General features: G+C 43.2%; 1 protein-coding gene and 1 long non-coding RNA gene across 51 annotated transcripts in view; both read left to right on the top strand.

The window, feature by feature from the left end:
- Positions 1-9,791, top strand: part of notum1b (notum, palmitoleoyl-protein carboxylesterase b) — a 20,976-nt gene extending 11,185 nt beyond the window's left edge. The window contains exons 3-9 of the mRNA XM_052526105.1: positions 1,257-1,352; positions 2,421-2,481; positions 4,019-4,077; positions 7,453-7,555; positions 8,497-8,688; positions 9,059-9,156; positions 9,706-9,791. Of these exons, the coding sequence (XP_052382065.1) occupies positions 1,257-1,352; positions 2,421-2,481; positions 4,019-4,077; positions 7,453-7,555; positions 8,497-8,688; positions 9,059-9,156; positions 9,706-9,791 (695 nt within the window). The remainder of the gene's footprint in view (positions 1-1,256; positions 1,353-2,420; positions 2,482-4,018; positions 4,078-7,452; positions 7,556-8,496; positions 8,689-9,058; positions 9,157-9,705) is intronic.
- An 8,952-nt stretch (positions 9,792-18,743) lies between these two features.
- LOC127932448 (uncharacterized) lies at positions 18,744-21,911 on the top strand. Of its 50 annotated transcripts, none has more exons than XR_008145337.1 (7): positions 18,748-18,812; positions 19,126-19,173; positions 19,270-19,320; positions 19,396-19,620; positions 19,815-21,198; positions 21,275-21,730; positions 21,807-21,911. It is a non-coding gene; the product is annotated as an uncharacterized LOC127932448 (long non-coding RNA). The 50 variants fall into 50 exon arrangements; XR_008145339.1 differs by lacking the exon at positions 19,126-19,173 and adding an exon at positions 18,912-18,959; XR_008145355.1 differs by having other exon boundaries at positions 18,756-18,836; positions 19,447-19,620.
- Positions 21,912-21,949: the final 38 nt, after the last annotated feature.

Raw genomic sequence — 21,949 nt, 5'->3', positions numbered from 1 at the left:
AATGTTGTTGGTCTGTGTAGGTGGATGGTACTGTGTGTAATGTTGGTCTGTGTAGGTGGATGGTGCTGTGTGTAATGTTGTTGGTCTGTGTAGGTGGATGGTACTGTGTGTAATGTCGTTGTTGGTCTGTGTAGGTGGATGGTACTGTGTGTAATGTTGTTGGTCTGTGTAGGTTGATGGTACTGTGTGTAATGTTGTTGGTCTGTGTAGGTGGATGGTACTGTGTGTAATGTTGTTGGTCTGTGTAGGTGGATGGTACTGTGTGTAATGTTGTTGGTCTGTGTAGGTGGATGGTACTGTGTGTAATGTTGTTGGTCTGTGTAGGTGGATGTTACTGTGTGTAATGTTGGTCTGTGTAGGTGGATGGTACTGTGTGTAATGTTGTTGGTCTGTGTAGGTTGATGGTACTGTGTGTAATGTTGTTGGTCTGTGTAGGTGGATGGTACTGTGTGTAATGTTGGTGGTCTGTGTAGGTGGATGGTACTGTGTGTAATGTTGTTGGTCTGTGTAGGTGGATGGTACTGTGTGTAATGTTGGTGGTCTGTGTAGGTGGATGGTACTGTGTGTAATGTTGTTGGTCTGTGTAGGTGGATGGTACTGTGTGTAATGTTGTTGGTCTGTGTAGGTGGATGGTACTGTGTGTAATGTTGGTCTGTGTAGGTGGATGGTACTGTGTGTAATGTTGTTGGTCTGTGTAGGTGGATGGTACTGTGTGTAATGTTGTTGGTCTGTGTAGGTGGATGGTACTGTGTGTAATGTTGGTGGTCTGTGTAGGTGGATGGTACTGTGTGTAATGTTGTTGGTCTGTGTAGGTGGATGGTACTGTGTGTAATGTTGTTGGTCTGTGTAGGTGGATGGTACTGTGTGTAATGTTGGTCTGTGTAGGTGGATGGTACTGTGTGTAATGTTGTTGGTCTGTGTAGGTGGATGGTACTGTGTGTAATGTTGTTGGTCTGTGTAGGTGGATGGTACTGTGTGTAATGTTGTTGGTCTGTGTAGGTGGATGGTACTGTGTGTAATGTTGGTCTGTGTAGGTGGATGGTACTGTGTGTAATGTTGTTGGTCTGTGTAGGTGGATGGTACTGTGTGTAATGTTGGTCTGTGTAGGTGGATGGTACTGTGTGTAATGTTGTTGGTCTGTGTAGGTGGATGGTACTGTGTGTAATGTTGTTGGTCTGTGTAGGTGGATGGTACTGTGTGTAATGTTGGTCTGTGTAGGTGGATGGTACTGTGTGTAATGTTGTTGGTCTGTGTAGGTGGATGGTACTGTTTCAACAGACAGACTTGTGACACCAGGTACCAGACAATGAGGAGATTCATGAGCTCCCTCAAGTGGCCACGCACCAGAACAGGTCAGCACACTGTTATAAACACTTATTACAAGCTCATAACATGTTTATTAATGGTAATAGCGAGTAATACTGTTTCTATAACCTCTGCTATTGGTGTTCAGAGTCAGACTTCACCAGAACACTGTACAACATGCTTATAACATGTTTATGAAGTAGTAATAATAACTAGTATTAAGTGTTATAACCAGTCAAAAGGCTTATGATTTGTCTGTTCAGGGAGCTGCTGCAAGAACGAATGGACTGTTTAGAAATCATTGGTCCGGTACAGTACTGTAGAGGGAAAGGATCTCAGGCCATATAAAACTAATGGACTGTTTATAAATCATTGGTCCAGTAGAGGGAAAGGATCACAGGCCATATAAATGTTAGTGTTTCCCATTAATCAGTAGAACTCAGTCAGTCTGTCTGTTTTAGTTACCAAAATTAATCTCACACTCACAAGTATCTCTCTGTCTCTCTCTCTCTCTCTCTCTCTCTCTCTCTCTCTCTCTCTCTCTCTCTCTCTCTCTCTCTCTCTCTCTCTCTCTCTCTCTCTCTCTCTCTTCTCTCTCTCTTCTCTCTCTCTCTCTCTCTCTCTCTCTCTCTCTCTCTCTCTCTCTCTCTCTCTCTCTCTCCTCTCTCTCTCTTCTCTCTCTCTCTCTCTCTCTCTTCCATGGGTTCTTTGGGTTTTTATCCCCTCTCTCTCTTCATTTCCATGGGTCTTTATCCCCTCTCTCTTCATTTCCATGGGTCTTTATCCCCCTCTCTCTTCATTTCCATGGGTCTTTATCCCCCTCTCTCTCTTCATTTCCATGGGTCTTTATCCCCCCTCTCTCTCTTCATTTCCATGGGTCTTTATCCCCCCTCTCTCTCTTCATTTCCATGGGTCTTTATCCCCCTCTCTCTCTTCATTTCCATGGGTCTTTATCCCCCTCTCTCTTCATTTCCATGGGTCTTTATCCCCCCTCTCTCTCTTCATTTCCATGGGTCTTTATCCCCCTCTCTCTCTTCATTTCCATGGGTCTTTATCCCCCTCTCTCTCTTCATTTCCATGGGTCTTTATCCCTCTCTGTGGTTCTCTGTCTCCAGGTACAGGTATTCTGTCTCCTCAGCCAGAGGAGAACCCCTATTGGTGGAATGCCAACATGGTGTAAGAACTCCATCCTCTTTTCTCTTCGTTATTTGACTCCTTCTTTTCAGTCTGCTCTCTCTCTCCCTTCTTGCATATGTGTGTTTGTTTATGGTGTTTGTGTATGAAACGGGTGCTGTTTTCTCTTGTCAGAGTGTGAGTCAGTAAAGTTGTGCTGCAGCTCTTCACCAAACAACCTCTTCCTCCCTCTGACTGGAAAACTCTGAGTCTGTCTGTCTGTCTGTCTGTCTGTCTGTCTGTCTGTCTGTCTGTCTGTCTGTCTGTCTGTCTGTCTGTCTGTCTGTCTGTCCGTCTGTCGATAATTTGATAATTAAATCATTCAATTGTAATTACTTTGCCACTATGGCCTATTTATTGCCTTACCTCCCTTATCCTACCTCGTTTGGAAGGTTTGGGAATCGCTTCCTTTTAGGTGGTTATAGAATTTAACGGCTCTTTTCTAGATCTTGATAGTTAGTGGGTATCGGCCTAATTCTGCTCTGCATTATTTGGTGTTCTACGTTGTGCACGGAGGATATGTTTGCATAATTCTGAATGCAGAGTCTCCATTTGGTGTTTGTCCCATTTTGTGAAGTCTTGGTTGGTGAGCGGACCCCAGACCTCACAAGCATGAAGGGCAATGGGTTCTATAACTGATTCAAGTATTTTTAGCCAAATACTAATTGATATGTTGAATTTTCTGTTCCTTTTGATGGCATAGAAGCCCTTCTTACCTTGTCTCTCAGATCCTTCACAGCTTTGTGCAAGTTACCTGTGGCGCTGAAGTGTTTAGGCCGAGGTGTGTATAGTTTTTTGTGTGCTCTAGGTCAATGGTGTCTAGATGGAATTTGTATTTTTGTTCCTGGCAACTGGACCTTTTTTGGAAAACCATTATTTTGGTCTTACTGAGATTTACTGTCAGGGCCCAGATCTGACAGAATCTGTGCATAATATCTAGGTGCTGCGTTAGGACCTCCTTGGTTGGGGACAGAATCTGTGCAGAAGATCTAGGTGCTGCTGTAGGACCTCCTTGGTTGGGGACAGAATCTGTGCAGAAGATCTAGGTGCTGCGTTAGGACCTCCTTGGTTGGGGACCGAATCTGTGCAGAAGATCTAGGTGCTGCTGTAGGACCTCCTTGGTTGGGGACAGAATCTGTGCAGAATATCTTGGTGCTGCGTTATGACCTCCTTGTTTGGGGACAGAAGCACCAGATCATCAGCAAACAGTAGACATTTGACTTCAGATTCTAATAGGGTGAGGCCGGGTGCTGCAGACCTTTCTAGTGCCCGCGCCAATTCGTTGATATATATGTTGAAGAGGGTGGGGCTTAAGATGCATCCCTGTCTCACCCCATGGCCCTGTGGAAAGAAATGTGTGTTTTTTTTGTCAATTTTAACCCCAGACTTGTTGTTTGTGTACATGGATTTTATAATGTCGTATGTTTTTCCCCCAACACCACTTTCCATCCATTTGTATAGCAGACCCTCATGCCAAATTGAGTCTAAAGTGTTTTGGAAATCAACAAAGCATGAAGACATCTCTCTCCTTTCCCTCTAGGTTCATCCCATACTGCTCTAGTGATGCCTGGAGTGGAGCCTCAGCAAAGACTGACCACAGTAGGGAACATCAGTTCAGTACATAGTGCTTCTATAGGGAATAGGATGCCTCTTTGGAAAACATAGTGCTTCTATAGGGAATAGGATGCCTCTTTATAGGGAATAGGATGCCTCTTTATAGGGAATAGGATGCCTCTTTGGAAAACATAGTGCTTCTATAGGGAATAGGATGCCTCTTTGGAAAACATAGTGCTTCTATAGGGAATAGGATGCCTCTTTATAGGGAATAGGATGCCTCTTTATAGGGAATAGGATGCCTCTTTATAGGGAATAGGATGCCTCTTTGGAAAACATAGTGCTTCTATAGGGAATAGGATGCCTCTTTGGAAAACATAGTGCTTCTATAGGGAATAGGATGCCTCTTTATAGGGAATAGGATGCCTCTTTATAGGGAATAGGATGCCTCTTTATAGGGAATAGGATGCCTCTTTGGAAAAACACTGTGCATTTTATTTCAAATAATTCAAGACATTTAAGTGATAATGCCTGTCAGATCGGTTGCCAGAGACGAGACCCATTCGTTCGTTCTATCAGTTTGGTTGCCAGGGACGATACCCATTCGTTCGTTCTATCAGTTTGGTTGCCAGAGACGATACCCATTCGTTCGTTCTATCAGTTCGGTTGCCAGAGACGAGACCCATTCGTTCGTTCTATCAGTTTGTTCTATCAGTTGCCAGAGACGAGACCCATGCCAGAGACGACCCATTCGTTCTATCAGTTCAGTTTGGTTGCCAGAGACGATACCCATTCGTTCGTTCTATCAGTTTGGTTGCCAGAGACGAGACCCATTCGTTCGTTCTATCAGTTTGGTTGCCAGAGACGAGACCCATTCGTTCGTTCTATCAGTTTGGTTGCCAGAGACGAGACCCATTCGTTCGTTCTATCAGTTTGGTTGCCAGAGACGAGACCCATTCGTTCGTTCTATCAGTTTGGTTGCCAGAGACGAGACCCATTCGTTCGTTCTATCAGTTTGGTTGCCAGAGACGAGACCCATTCGTTCGTTCTATCAGTTTGGTTGCCAGAGACGAGACCCAGTCGTTCGTTCTATCAGTTTGGTTGCCAGAGACGAGACCCATTCGTTCGTTCTATCAGTTTGGTTGCCAGAGACGAGACCCAGTCGTTCGTTCTATCAGTTTGGTTGCCAGAGACGAGACCCATTCGTTCGTTCTATCAGTTTGGTTGCCAGAGACGAGACCCATTCGTTCGTTCTATCAGTTTGGTTGCCAGAGACGAGACCCAGTCGTTCGTTCTATCAGTTTGGTTGCCAGAGACGAGACCCATTCGTTCGTTCTATCAGTTTGGTTGCCAGAGACGAGACCCATTCGTTCGTTCTATCAGTTTGGTTGCCAGAGACGAGACCCATTCGTTCGTTCTATCAGTTTGGTTGCCAGAGACGAGACCCATTCGTTCGTTCTATCAGTTTGGTTGCCAGAGACGAGACCCATTCGTTCGTTCTATCAGTTTGGTTGCCAGAGACGAGACCCATTCGTTCGTTCTATCAGTTTGGTTGCCAGAGACGAGACCCATTCGTTCGTTCTATCAGTTTGGTTGCCAGAGATGAGACCCATTCGTTCGTTCTATCAGTTTGGTTGCCAGAGACGAGACCCATTCGTTCGTTCTATCAGTTTGGTTGCCAGAGACGAGACCCATTCGTTCGTTCTATCAGTTTGGTTGCCAGAGACGAGACCCATTCGTTCCTTCTATCAGTTTGGTTGCCAGAGACCCATTCGTTCGTTCTATCAGTTTGGTTGCCAGAGACCCATTCGTTCGTTCTATCAGTTTGGTTGCCAGAGACCCATTCGTTCGTTCTATCAGTTTGGTTGCCAGAGACGAGACCCATTCGTTCGTTCTATCAGTTTGGTTGCCAGAGATGAGACCCATTCGTTCGTTCTATCAGTTTGGTTGCCAGAGACGAGACCCTTTCGTTCGTTCTATCAGTTTGGTTGCCAGAGACGAGACCCATTCGTTCGTTCTATCAGTTTGGTTGCCAGAGACGAGACCCTTTAGTTCGTTCTATCAGTTTGGTTGCCAGAGACGAGACCCTTTAGTTCGTTCTATCAGTTTGGTTGCCAGAGACGAGACCCTTTAGTTCGTTCTATCAGTTTGGTTGCCAGAGACGAGACCCATTCGTTCGTTCTATCAGTTTGGTTGCCAGAGACGAGACCCATTCGTTCGTTCTATCAGTTTGGTTGCCAGAGACGAGACCCATTCGTTCGTTCTATCAGTTTGGTTGCCAGAGACGAGACCCTTTCGTTCGTTCTATCAGTTTGGTTGCCAGAGACGAGACCCATTCGTTCGTTCTATCTTTATTATCTTCTTTATGTGGATACTTCCACAACAATGAGCTAATGAGGTGTGATTTCACCTGACATAGAAACAGTGTTCTCTCTCCAGGACACTGTTGTTCAGAGGAGCCAACAACACAACACACAATCACTTCAAACTGGAACTGGAAAGACTGCAAACGAGCTGCACTTTGTTTCAACTGATTTCTATTGACATTTCTTTGTGTACACAGTGGGGAGAACAAGTGTTTAATACACTGCCGATTTTGCAGGTTTTCCTACTTACAAAGCATGTAGAGGTCTGTAATTTTTATCATAGGTACACTTCAACTGTGAGAGACGGAATCTAAAACAAAAATCCAGAAAATCACATTGTATGTTTTTTAAGTAATGAATTTGCATTTTATTGAGTGACATAAATATTTTATCACTTACCAACCAGTAAGAATTCCGGCTCTCACAGACCTGTTAGTTTTTCTTTAAGAACCCCTCCTGTTCTCCACTCATTACCTATATTAACTGCACCTGTTTGAACTCATTACCTGTATAAATGAAACCTGTCCACACACTCAATCAAACAGGCTCATGCTTTGTAAGTAGGAAAACCTGAAAAAATCGGCAGTTTATCAAATACTTGTTCTCCCCACTGTATACACCAAAACATATGCTGATGAATTATTTGGACTGGCTGAGAAAAGCTTCCTGCCTGTCTCATCTTGAAGTGTTCATTACTCTGGGACAGCTGGAGATTTCAATATTCAAACAATGTTGCAAATGTCAGAGAAACAGACAGAAAGGTTTATACAAATCTCTGTTGTTGAAAACCAATTGCTAGTCTAAAAGAAATGTGAGATAATCTCTAGATGCTTTTTATAGTGGAGATGAAGTTCATAAATTGCCTGGCTGGGCTGATGAGACCGTGGATTGCCCAGTCACATGGAACAGAGTAAATTGACATTTCAACATCATAGATTTAGCTGGTGGAATGCGGTTTTAACCAATCAGCATTCAGGATTAAACCCACCGGTTGTATAACAAGCTATCAATCAATGTGTCTACTGTGCCTGTCTTCATGTTTCTCTCTGTGTAGGTGACTATGCGTTCATGGGCTCAGTGATCATTAAGGAGGTGGTTAATGAGCTGCTTACTAAAGGACTGGACAGCGCTAAGGTCCTGCTACTGGCTGGGAGCAGGTCAGTACACTGTGTGTGTCTGATAAAATCACCACAGTCTCAAACCTTTTAACTTTACTTACTTGTTTGGACATCTGTCTGTTTCTCCCTCAATCTGGACCTCTGGACCTCTGGCCCTCTTGCCCTCTGGCCCTCTGGCCCTCTGGACCTCTGGACCTCTGGACCTCTGGCCCTCTGGCCCTCTTGCCCTCCCTCTGGCCCTCTGGACCTCTGGACCTCTGGCCCTCTGGACCTCTGGCCCTCTGGCCCTCTGGCCCTCTGGACCTCTGGACCTCTGGACCTCTGGCCCTCTGGACCTCTGGCCCTCTGGACCTCTGGCCCTCTGGACCTCTGGCCCTCTGGCCCTCTTGCCCTCCCTCTGGACCTCTGGCCCTCTGGCCCTCTGGACCTCTGGCCCTCTGGACCTCTGGCCCTCTGGACCTCTGGCCCTCTGGCCCTCTGGACCTCTGGACCTCTGGCCCTCTGGCCCTCTGGACCTCTGGCCCTCTGGACCTCTGGCCCTCTGGACCTCTGGCCCTCTTGCCCTCCCTCTGGCCCTCTGGCCCTCTGGCCCTCTGGCCCTCTGGACCTCTGGACCTCTGGCCCTCTGGACCTCTGGACCTCTGGCCCTCTGGCCCTCTGGACCTCTGGCCCTCTGGACCTCTGGCCCTCTGGACCTCTGGCCCTCTTGCCCTCCCTCTGGCCCTCTGGCCCTCTGGACCTCTGGCCCTCTGGCCCTCTGGCCCTCTGGCCCTCTGGACCTCTGGCCCTCTGGCCCTCTGGCCCTCTGGCCCTCTGGACCTCTGGCCCTCTGGACCTCTGGACCTCTGGCCCTCTGGCCCTCCCTCTGGCCCTCTGGACCTCTGTCCCTCCAACTCTCCTTATTTCCCCCTCTCTGGATTACTGAATGTTTTTTACACTCTCTCCCTTTCCTTTCTCTCCCCCCTCCCTCTCCCCTGCAGTGCGGGGGGTACAGGTGTACTACTGAACGTGGACCGTGTGGCGGAGCACCTGGAGTCCCGGGGACACGGGGAGATTCAGGTCCGGGGTCTGGCTGACTCTGGCTGGTTCCTGGATAACAAGCAGTACAGATCTACAGACTGTCACAGCACCATCAGCTGTGACCCTACTGAGGCTATCAGGAGAGGAATCAGGTGAGAGAGAAGAGAGGGAAGGAGGGAGGGAGGGAGAGAAGGAGGGTGGAAGAGGGAGAGATAGAAGGAGGGATGGGAGGGAAGGAGAGAGAGAAGGAGGGTAGAAGAGGGAGGAAGGGGGAGAGATAGAGGGAGGGAGGGAGGGAGGGTAGAAGAGGGAGGAAGGGGAGAGAGAAGGAGGGAGGAAGGGGGAGAGATAGAAGGAGGGTAGAAGAGGGAGGAAGGGGAGAGATAGAAGGAGGGATGGGAGGGAGGGAGGGAGGGAGAAGGAGGGAGAGAGAAGGAGGGTGGGGGAGAGAGAGGTAGAGGGAGAGACAACGAGTGACCATACGAGTGACAACGGTGACTATACTTCCTGTTTCCTGTCTAGGTACTGGGGTAGTGTGGTGCCAGAGAGCTGCAGACAGACTCACATAGGAGAGGAGTGGAACTGCTTCTTCGGATATAAAGTCTACCCCACGCTCAAGAGTAACAGTGTTTCTAGTACTCTCTCTCTCTCTCTTCCCCCTCTCTCTGTGTGTCTCGCGCCCTCTCTCTCTCTCTCTCTCTCTCTCTCTCTCTCTCTCTCTCTCTCTCTCTCTCTCTCTTCTTCTGTGTCTCTCCTCTCTCACTCTCTCTCTCTCTCTCTCTCTCTCTCTCTCTCTCTCACTCTCTCTCTCTCTCTCTCTCTCTCTCTAGCACTCTCTCTCTCTCTCTCTCTCTCTCTCTCTCTCTCTCTCTCTCTCTTCTCTGTGTCTCTCCTCTCTCTCACTCTCTCTCTCTCTCTCTCTCACTCTCTCTCTCTCTCTCTCTAGCACTCTCTCTCTCTCTCTCTCTCTCTCTCTCTCTCTCTCTCTCTCTCTCACTCTCTCTCTCTCTCTCTCTCTCTCTCTCTCTCTCTCTCTCTCTCTAGCACTCTCTCTCTGTCTGTCTCTCTCTCTCTCTCTCTCTCTCTCTCTCTCTCTCTTTCTCTTCAGGTGCAGTGTTATTTGATGAGGCCCAGTTAACAGTAGACACTCTCCTCCCCCCTTTCTCTAGGTCCAGTGTTTGTGGTCCAGTGGTTATTTGATGAGGCCCAGTTAACAGTAGACACCCTTCTCTCCTCCCCTCCCCCCTCTCTCTAGGTCCAGTGTTTGTGGTCCAGTGGTTATTTGATGAGGCCCAGTTAACAGTAGACACCCTCCCTCCCCCTCTCTCTCTAGGTCCAGTGTTTGTGGTCCAGTGGTTGTTTGATGAGGCCCAGTTAACAGTAGACACCCCCCCCTCTCTCTCTCTAGGTCCAGTGTTTGTGGTCCAGTGGTTATTTGATGAGGCCCAGTTAACAGTAGACATCCACCTCTGGTCTCCGGTCCCCAATGGAGATACTACAGAATCTCTCTCACACTCTAGGTCCAGTGTTTGTGGTCCAGTGGTTGTTTGATGAGGCCCAGTTAACAGTAGACACACACACATTGGATAGTACACCAGAGACCACACACACACATTGGATAGTCCAGTGTTTGACACACACACACATTAGATAGTCCAGACACACACACACACACATTGGTTACACAGAGACACACACACACACATTTGATGAGGCCCAGTTAACAGTAGACACACCACACTTGGATAGTATCACAGACACACACACACATTAGTCCAGTGTTTGTGGTCCAGTGGTTACACAGAGACACACACATTTGATGAGGCCCAGTTAACAGAGACACACCCATTAGATAGTATACACAGAGACACACACACTCTAGGTCCAGTGTTTGTGGTCCAGTGGTTGACACACACACACACATTTGATGAGGCCATTAGATAGTATACACAGAGACACACACACATTGTAGTATACACCCCCCTAGTCACACAGGACACACACCACACATTTGTGTACACACAGTCCAGTGGTTATTTGATGAGGCCCATTGGATAGACACACCTCTCCACCATTGGATAGTATACACAGAGACACCCCATTGGATAGTATACACAGAGACACTCTCTCTCTAGGTCCAGTGTTTGTGGTCCAGTGGTTATTTGATGAGGCCCAGTTAACAGTAGACACACCACACACACCACCATTGGATCTACACACCACCCCATTAGATAGTATACCAGAGACACACACACCATTGGATAGGTCCATTGGATAGTTTGTGGTCCAGACACACACACATTGGTTATTTGATGAGGCCCAGTTAACAGTAGACACCTACACTCACACCACATTGGATAGTCTCTAGGTCCAGTGTTTGTGGTCCAGTGGTTATTTGATGAGGCCCAGTTAACAGTAGACCCTCACCCCCTCTCTCTCACAGGTCCAGTGTTTGTGGTCCATTGATAGTACACACAGGACACACACACATTGGATAGTACACACAGAGACACACACACATTAGTAGTATACACAGAGACACACACACACACATTGATAGTACACACAGAGACACACACACATTGGATGAGGCCACAGTAGTATACACAGAGACACCCCATTCTCTCTCTAGGTCCAGTGTTTGTGGTCCAGTGGTTATTTGATGAGGCCCAGTTAACAGTAGACACCCTAGTCTACACAGAGACCCCACACACTAGTACCAGAGACCCTCACTCATTCTCTAGGTCCAGTGACACACACACACATTAGATAGTATGGTCCAGTGGTTATTGATGAGAGACACACACATTAGATAGTATACACAGAGGCCCACACACATTAGATAGTATACACACCCTCATTCCTAGTACACACAGAGACACCACCATTGGATAGTCTCACCCCACATTCTAGTATCTAGGTCCAGTGTTTGTGGTCCAGTGGTTGTTTGATGAGGCCCAGTTAACAGTAGATAACATCCACCTGACTGGTCATCAGGTCCACGAGGGACAATGGAGATACATACAGAATCTGGGCAATGAGCTGACACATTGGATAGTACACACAGAGACACACACAGAGACACACACACATTGGATAGTACACACAGAGACACACACACCACATTGGATAAGACACACACACACATTGGATAGTATACACAGAGACACACACACACACATTGGATAGTATACACAGAGACACACACACACACACACATTGAATAGTACACAGAGACACACACACACACATTGGATAGTATATACAGAGACACACACACACACATTGAATAGTATATACAGAGACACACACACACACACACATTGGATAGTATACACAGAGACACACACACACACACATTGGATAGTATATACAGAGACACACACACACACACATTGGATAGTATACACAGAGACACACACACACATTGGATAGTATACACAGAGACACACACACACACACATACCATAACTTCCTGTTTTATTCTTTAAAGAGTGTTAATGTTTTATGTTATGTGGAATGTTAACTCTCCTCTGATCACGTTGATGGATCTGTCTGTTCTGACTGCCAGGGCCCTGTTTGCTCCAGCCTGCCTATCCCATGAGGTCATCACCAGGAAGTGAGTGAACAGTCACTGATCATCATTTCTCCTTAGATTAGACATACCATAACTTCCTCTTAGATTAGACATATCATAACTGGGTCTCAGATTAGACATATCATAACTGGGTCTTAGATTAGACATATCATAACTGGGTCTCAGATTAGACATATCATAACTGGGTCTTAGATTAGACATATCATAACTGGGTCTTAGATTAGACATATCATAACTGGGTCTTAGATTAGACATATCATAACTGGATCTCAGATTAGACATATCATAACTGGGTCTCAGATTAGACATATAATAACTGGGTCTCAGATTAGACATATCATAACTGGGTCTCAGATTAGACATATAATAACTGGGTCTCAGATTAGACATATCATAACTGAGTCTCAGATTAGACATACCATAACGTCCTCTTAGATTAGACATATCATAACTGGGTCTTAGATTAGACATATCATAACTGGGTCTTAGATTAGACATACCATAACTTCCTCTTAGATTAGACATATCATAACTGGGTCTCAGATTAGACATATCATAACTGGGTCTTAGATTAGACATATCATAACTGGGTCTTAGATTAGACATATCATAACTGGGTCTTAGATTAGACATATCATAACTGGGTCTTAGATTAGACATACCATAACTTCCTCTTAGATTAGACATATCATAACTGGGTCTTAGATTAGACATATCATAACTGGGTCTTAGATTAGACATATCATAACTGGGTCTTAGATTAGACATATCATAACTGGGTCTTAGATTAGACATATCATAACTGGGTCTTAGATTAGACATATCATAACTGGGTCTTAGATTAGACATATCATAACTGGGTCTTAGATTAGACATATCATAACTTCCTCTTAGATTAGACATATCATAACTGGGTCTTAGATTAGACATATCATAACTGGGTCTTAGATTAGACATATCATAACTGGGTCTTAGATTAGACATATCATAACTGGGTCTCAGATTAGACATATCATAACTGGGTCTTAGATTAGACATATCATAACTGGGTCTTAGATTAGACATATCATAACTGGGTCTTCAGATTAGACATATCATAACTGGGTCTTAGATTAGACATATCATAACTGGGTCTTAGATTAGACATATCATAACTGGGTCTTAGATTAGACATATCATAACTGGGTCTTAGATTAGACATATCATAACTGGGTCTTAGATTAGACATATCATAACTGGGTCTTAGATTAGACATATCATAACTGGGTCTTAGATTAGACATATCATAACTGGGTCTTAGATTAGACATATCATAACTGGGTCTTAGATTAGACATATCATAACTGGGTCTTAGATTAGACATCATAACTGGGTTTTAGATTAGACATATCATAACTGGGTCTTAGATTAGACATATCATAACTGAGTTTTCGATTAGACATCATAACTGGGTCTCAGATTAGACATATCATAACTGGGTCTCAGATTAGACATATCATAACTGGGTCTCAGATTAGACATATCATAACTGGGTCTCAGATTAGAAATATCATAACTGGGTCTTAGATTAGACATATCATAACTGGGTCTTAGATTAGACATATCATAACTGGGTCTCAGATTAGACATATCATAACTGGGTCTTAGATTAGACATATCATAACTGGGTCTCAGATTAGACATATCATAACTGGGTCTTAGATTAGACATATCATAACTGGGTCTTAGATTAGACATATCATAACTGGGTCTCAGATTAGACATATCATAACTGGGTCTCAGATTAGACATATCATAACTGGGTCTCAGATTAGACATATCATAACTGGGTCTCAGATTAGACATATCATAACTGGGTCTTAGATTAGACATATCATAACTGGGTCTTAGATTAGACATCATAACTGGGTCTTAGATTAGACATATCATAACTGGGTCTTAGATTAGACATTTCATAACTTCCTCTTAGATTAGACATATCATAATCTTAATTAGAGCTTTATCAAAACTGGGCCTTACATTGACATATCATAACTGGGTCCCAGATTAACATCCATTCCGCTCCTCTTAGATTAGACATAGTTACTGGATGGTCTTAGATTAGGAACCATAACCTCCCTTAGAGCCATATCACTGCTGGGTCTTAGTGGTCTCTGGGTTTTCGATTAACATATCATAACTGGGTCAAAGATCCTCCAACAATCATAACCCATTAGCAACAATCATAACTGGGTTTTAGATTAGACATATCATCTTCGCCTCCGAGGCGTTGTCCTCTCCTGATTAACTGGGTCTTAGATTGACATATCAAAACTGGCCTAGAAGATTAGACATATCATAACTGGGATCAGATTAGACAGGAAATGAGCATATGATCCAGATTAGAATATCACATGGGGTTTGATAGTTGCCATAGATTCCTCAGCATTAGGGCATATCATAACTGGGTCTGGGGATGCTGACATATCATAACTGGGTCAGGGATTAGACATATCACAGGTAGTCTTAAATTAGACATATCATAACTGGGTCACAGCAGGGACATATCATAACTGGGTCTCAGATGAACGGAATCATAATGTCAACAGATTAGAAACAGAACTGGGTCTAAGAACAGACATATCATAACTGGGTCTCAGATTAGCATACATAACTGGGTCTTAGCAACAGACTGAACTGGGTCTTAGATTAGACATTTCATAACTGGGTCTTAGATTAGACATACCATAACTGGGTCTAGATCAGACATATCATAACTGGGTCAGAACTGAATTTCATAACTGGGTCTTACTGAATTAAGCAACAGAACTGAACTTAAGCAACAGAACTGAACTGGGTCTTAGATTAGACATGAACTCTAAGCAACAGAACTGAACATTTCTAAGCAACAGAACTGAGCTTTGCAAAAAAATGAGTGACTTGAACTCTAAGCAACTCCCACTGAACTCTAAGCAACCAGTTACTGGATGGACTCAAGTCAAAGGAACTCCTCCCCAGAGCCTTACACTGCTGGGAACAGAACTGAACCAAAGATCCTCCAACAGAACTGAACTCTAAGCAACAACTGAACCCCACCCCCAACAAGGACTGAACTCTAAGCAACAGAACTGAACTGATTGACAGCTGCCCCTGGCAGAACTGAACCTGTCCAACTAACAGGATCAGATCACCGGACAGGAAATGAGCGTGATCCAGTTCCTAAACACATGGGGTTTGAACTGAAGATGGCCCAGCAACAGGGCATGGACTCTAAGGGAAACTGCTGGGGATGCTGAAGCAACAGGAACTGAGCAGGGAAAGACTTACAGGTAGCTGAAACTGAACTGCACACAATGGATCTGACACAGCAATCAGAACTTTGATTGGTGCAACTCAAAACAGAATAGAAACAGAACTGAACTCTAAGCAACAGGACTGAACTCTAAGCAACAGGACTGAACTCAACTGAATAATAAACATTTTAAGCAACAGAACTGAACTCGAAGCAACAGGACTGAAGTTCAATGCAACAGAACTGAACTCTAGAACAGTGACTGAACTCTAAGCAACAAACTGAACTCTAAGCAACGGAACTGAACTCTAAGCAACAGAACTGAACTCTAAGCAACAGGACTGAACTCTAAGCAACAGGACTGAACTCTAAGCAACAGAACTGAACTCTAAGCAACAGGACTGAACTCTAAGCAACAGAACTGAACTGAAGCAACAGGACTGAACTCTAAGCAACAGAACTGAACTCTAAGCAACAACTGAACTCTAAGCAACAGAACTGAATAGCAACAGAACTGAACTCAAAACAGAACTGAACTCTTAGCAACAGAACTGAACTCTAAGGTCAAAACAGTGACTGAACTATAAGGAATAGGGCTCTGGTCAAAACAGGACTGATTCTGAAGCAACAGAACTGAACTCTAAGCAACAGAACTGAACTCTAAGCAACAGGACTGAACTCTAAGCAACAGGACTGAGCAGAAAAAGTTACTGTGCTAAACTGAACTGGACTCAATGGATCTGAAATCAGAACTTTGACTTGGTGCAACTCAAAACACCTCAACTCTGAACGCAGCTTGAATAGTGTCTGCAATGGGACTTAACTCAACTGAATAATAAATCATTTTTAGTACAACAACGGAACTGCTAAGTTTAAGTTCAATGAACTAGTGAATAGAACTAGTGAATAGAGCTCTGGTCTAAACTAGTGCACTATATTGTGAATAGGGCTCTGGTCTAAACTAGTGCACTATATAGGGAATAGGGCTCTGGTCAAAACTCGTGCACTATATTGTGAATAGGGCTCTGGTCAAAACTAGTGCACTATATTGTGAATAGAGCTCTGGTCTAAACTAGTGCACTATATTGTGAATAGAGCTCTGGTCTAAACTAGTGCACTATATTGTGAATAGAGTGCCATTTGGGACGCAATCTGTTCGTTTTAAAGTCAATAAGACAACGGACTTGTGGATTTAGAAAATATATAGATTCATAATAGGTGTAGAAGTTGTGTATGTATATGAAGTGGAATCCTCAGACTGTAATGACTTGATAGACTTCAATTATAATTTTGATCAATGCTACAGAAGATACAGAATCAAGCTTCTGATATGGAAGGAAATGGATTATAGCGAGCCCCTCACAGGCTGCGTTTACACAGGCAGCCTAATTCTGATCTATTTCCACTAATTGGTCTTCTAGCCAATCAGATCAGGGTCTTTTACCAATAATTGGGCAAAATACCAGAATTGGGCTGCCTGTGTAAACACAGCCATAGTAACAAGGGTTCACTAGAACTGATTGATTGATCAGAATTGTCTCAAACGACCACATAGCCTACTGCCACATATGAACTCACCAGCAGACAGGGATGGAGACTGCCACACCTAAACATAGGATACTAGCAGAGTGAGAGATGTCTGGGTGGATGGATGATACAGTATGTGGGGAATGGGAGAGATGTCTGGATGGATGATACAGTATGTGGGGAATGGGAGAGATGTCTGGATGGATGATGATGGATGGATGATACAGTATGTGGGGAATGGGAGAGATGTCTGGATGGATGATACAGTATGTGGGGAATGGGAGAGATGTCTGGATGGATGGATGATGTCTGGATGGATGATACAGTATGTGGGGAATGGGAGAGATGTCTGGATGGATGATACAGTATGTGGGGAATGGGAGAGATGTCTGGATGGATGGATGATACAGTATGTGGGGAATGGGAGAGATGTCTGGATGGATGATACAGTATGTGGGGAATGGGAGAGATGTTGGATGGATGGATGATGTCTGGATGGATGATACAGTATGTGGGGAATGGGAGAGATGTCTGGATGGATGATACAGTATGTGGGGAATGGGAGAGATGTCTGGATGGATGGATGATACAATAAGTGGGGAATGGGAGAGATGTCTGGATGGATGGATGATCAGTATGGAATGGATGATGTCTGGATGGATGATACAGTATGTGGGGAATGGGAGAGATGTCTGGATGGATGGATGATACAGTAGGTGGGGAATGGGAGAGATGTCTGGATGGATGGATGATACAGTATGTGGGGAATGGGAGAGATGTCTGGATGGATGATACAGTATGTGGGGAATGGGAGAGATGTCTGGATGGATGATACAGTATGTGGGGAATGGGAGAGATGTCTGGATGGATGGATGATACAGTATGTGGGGAATGGGAGAGATGTCTGGATGGATGGATGATGTCTGGATGGATGATACAGTATTGGGGAATGGGAGAGATGTCTGGATGGATGGATGATGTCTGGATGGATGATCCAGTATCTGGGGAATGGGAGAGATGTCTGAATGGATGCTTTTAGCCACAGTATGCTTGGGGAATGGGAGAGATGGATGGATGATAGTATGTGGGGAATAGATGTCTGGATGGATGATACAGTCTGGGGAAAAGATGTCTGGATGGATGACACAGTATGTGGGGAATGGGAAGATGTCTGGATGGATGGATGATAACTGGGGAATGGGAGAGATGTCTGGATGGATGGATGATACAGTATGTGGGGAATGGGAAGGTTATGATGATTAACTGGGGAATGGGAATGTCTGGATGATACAGTATGTGGGGAATGGGAGAGATGTCTGGATGGATGACACAGTTATAATGGGAGTATGTCTGGAAATGGTTATACAGTATGTGGGGGATGGGAGAGATGTCTCAATGGTTATACGGATGTTAGTATGTGGGGAAAAGATGTCTGGATGGATGGATGATACATATCTGGGGAAAAGATGTCTATGGATGGATTAAGTAGGTGGGGAATAATGTCTGGATGGATATACAGTATGTGGGGAATGGGAGAGATGTCTAAATGGATGATACAGTATGTGGGGAATGGGAGAGATGTCTGGATGGATGGATGATACTTTAGTATGTGGGGAATGGGAGAGATGTCTATGGATGGATGATACAGTATCTGGGGAATGGGAGGATATCTGGATGGATGATCTAAGTGGGGAAGGTTATATTTATGATATCTCTCTAAAGTTTTGGAATTATACATTTAGTATTCTTGCTGCTTAACTCTCCTGGGTGAATAATACTGAATGGTGCTTTTAGCCACATATGCTTTTGTATTAACTGGATAATAATGGGATATACTTTAGTATCTCTAAAAGGTTATGTGATTAACTGGATAATAATGGGTTATACTTTAGTATCTCTAAAAGGTTATGTGATTAACTGGATAATAATGGGTTATACTTTAGTATCTCTAAAAGGTTATACTTTAGTATCTCTAAAAGGTTATACTTTAGTATCTCTCAAAGGTTATACTTTAGTATCTCTAAAAGGTTATACTTTAGTATCTCTAAAAGGTTATACTTTAGTATCTCTAAAAGGTTATACTTTAGTATCTCTCAAAGGTTATACTTTAGTATATCTAAAAGGTTATACTTTAGTATCTCTAAGGTTATACTTTAGTATCTCTAAAAGGTTATACTTTAGTATCTCTAAAAGGTTATACTTTAGTATCTCTCAAAGGTTATACTTTAGTATCTCTAAAAGGTTATACTTTAGTATCTCTAAAAGGTTATACTTTAGTATCTCTAAAAGGTTATACTTTAGTATCTCTAAAAGGTTATACTTTAGTATCTCTAAAAGGTTATGTGGTTAACTGGATAATAATGGGCTATACTTTAGTATCTCTAAAAGGTTATACTTTAGTATCTCTAAAAGGTTATGTGATTAACTGGATAATAATGGGCTATACTTTAGTATCTCTAAAAGGTTATGTGATTAACTGGATAATAATGGGCTATACTTTAGTATCTCTAAAAGGTTATGTGATTAACTGGATAATAATGGGATATACTTTAGTATCTCTAAAAGGTTATACTTTAGTATCTCTAAAAGGTTATACTTTAGTATCTCTAAAAGGTTATGTGATTAACTGGATAATAATGGGATATACTTTAGTATCTCTAAAAGGTTATACTTTAGTATCTCTAAAAGGTTATACTTTAGTATCTCTAAAAGGGTATACTTTAGTATCTCTAAAAGGTTATACTTTAGTATCTCTAAAAGGTTATACTTTAACTGGATAATAATGGGATATACTTTAGTATCTCTAAAAGGTTATACTTTAGTATCTCTAAAAGGTTATACTTTAGTATCTCTAAAAGGGTATACTTTAGTATCTCTAAAAGGTTATACTTTAGTATCTCTAAAAGGTTATGTGATTAACTGTTTGAACTCAATGAAGGGTTGCACATTTTCGGTAACTTTCACAAAATGTTCCTGAAATCCCAGTTGGAAGTTTCCTGGAATCAGGAGGGAATAAACAGAGAATCTGGGAATCATCCAACCAGGATTTCTGGAAAACCTGGGAATTTTGCAACCCTAAACTCAAGCTACTTTGGAGTTGATATTTATTGGATTAGATGTATCATGTATGAGCGCTATTCTACTTCATATTTATTAGGTGGATCATGTATGAGTGCTATTACGACAGGAAAGTGATTCTCTGGAAATTGTCGATATATTTAGCTCTTTTTATGGTGCTGATTGCATGTCTGTAGTACATTATAATTGTGTTGAATAATAGAAAGATGTATGTTTCAATGATTTATATTAGATTTCTCCACTGAAAAGTACAAGTGCAGCACAACCAGTAGGTAAACATCAGACAAGCAAATACACACACAAATATGTTAAAACATTTAATTTCGTATAAAGTATACAAACAAAACAACTTAAAAACAATAAGAGACATTCAAATAACGTACTGTTCCAGTGGTTGATCTTCTAAGACCATTTCCTGTTTGAACGAACCAATCAGATTGCCCGATACTAAGAAGTGGATTCTTCCTACAGAGTCAGTAAACAGAGGATGCATCCAAAAAGGTACCCTATTCCCTACATAGTGCACTACGTACGACCAGCGCCCTATAAAGTTGTGCACTATGTAGGGAAGAGTGCCATTTCAGAAGCAGTGTGTTGACCACCAATTAACATAAAAACATATCATTTTATATCAGAAACGGAAAGAAATAACCTATTTGTTCACAGTTGGTATGAAAGGACTGTTTGACAAAATACCTGTTTATACAATAAAAACATCTAAAGTAAAAAATAAAAAAAAATACAACTATTTACAATAAAAAAAAATACCAATCCTATATTTCACAGAAGTCACCCTGCTTAACAATGCCACTGGTTTAATCCTTTGTGCAACGTTGGCAGCTTGTTGGCATTTGTTATGTTCCCTATTCAGAGTTGTGAGGGAAAAAGAGATTGTTTCTAAAAAGCGCATTCCGTTCTGTGTCCCTACAAGCACACCGTATCCCAGTCTCCTTTCCTCACCTCTTCACCCCTACATCCTCTCTCATGACCAGGCCTTCCAATCCAAGTTGAAAAAAGGACAAAGATCCTTGGCTGAAAGTATTGAGTGTCGATAAACCATTGTTTTGTGACAGTGGCATATCCTTTCATTTACATGAAGAATAAACAGTAAGGTGGAGCCTATGGCCTGGCCATAGTAAGATCCTATAAAGACAGTGGTCTTTTCCTATGTAGCCTAGTTACAGTAAGGTGGAGCCTATGGCCTGGCCATAATAAGATCCTATAAAGACAGTGGTCTTTTCCTATGTAGCCTAGTTACAGTAAGGTGGAGCCTATGGCCTGGCCATAGTAAGATCCTATAAAGACAGTGGTCTTTTCCTATGTAGCCTAGTTACAGTAAGGTGGAGCCTATGGCCTGGCCATAGTAAGATCCTATAAAGACAGTGGTCTTTTCCTATGTAGCCTAGTTACAGTAAGGTGGAGCCTATGGCCTGGCCATAGTAAGATCCTATAAAGACAGTGGTCTTTTCCTATGTAGCCTAGTTACAGTAAGGTGGAGCCTATGGCCTGGCCATAGTAAGATCCTATAAAGACAGTGGTCTTTTCCTATGTAGCCTAGTTACAGTAAGGTGGAGCCTATGGCCTGGCCATAGTAAGATCCTATAAAGACAGTGGTCTTTTCCTATGTAGCCTAGTTACAGTAAGGTGGAGCCTATGGCCTGGCCATAGTAAGATCCTATAAAGACAGTGGTCTTTTCCTATGTAGCCTAGTTACAGTAAGGTGGAGCCTATGGCCTGGCCATAGTAAGATCCTATAAAGACAGTGGTATTTTCCTATGTAGCCTAGTTACAGTAAGGTGGAGCCTATGGCCTGGCCATAGTAAGATCCTATAAAGACAGTGGTCTTTTCCTATGTAGCCTAGTTACAGTAAGGTGGAGCCTATGGCCTGGCCATAGTAAGATCCTATAAAGACAGTGGTCTTTTCCTATGTAGCCTAGT

Source organism: Oncorhynchus keta, chromosome 10 (genome assembly GCF_023373465.1).
Source record: "Oncorhynchus keta strain PuntledgeMale-10-30-2019 chromosome 10, Oket_V2, whole genome shotgun sequence".
Classification (NCBI taxonomy): domain Eukaryota; kingdom Metazoa; phylum Chordata; class Actinopteri; order Salmoniformes; family Salmonidae; genus Oncorhynchus; species Oncorhynchus keta.
The sequence above is the reverse complement of the archived record's forward strand: the minus strand, read 5'-3'. Positions and strand labels throughout refer to the sequence as shown.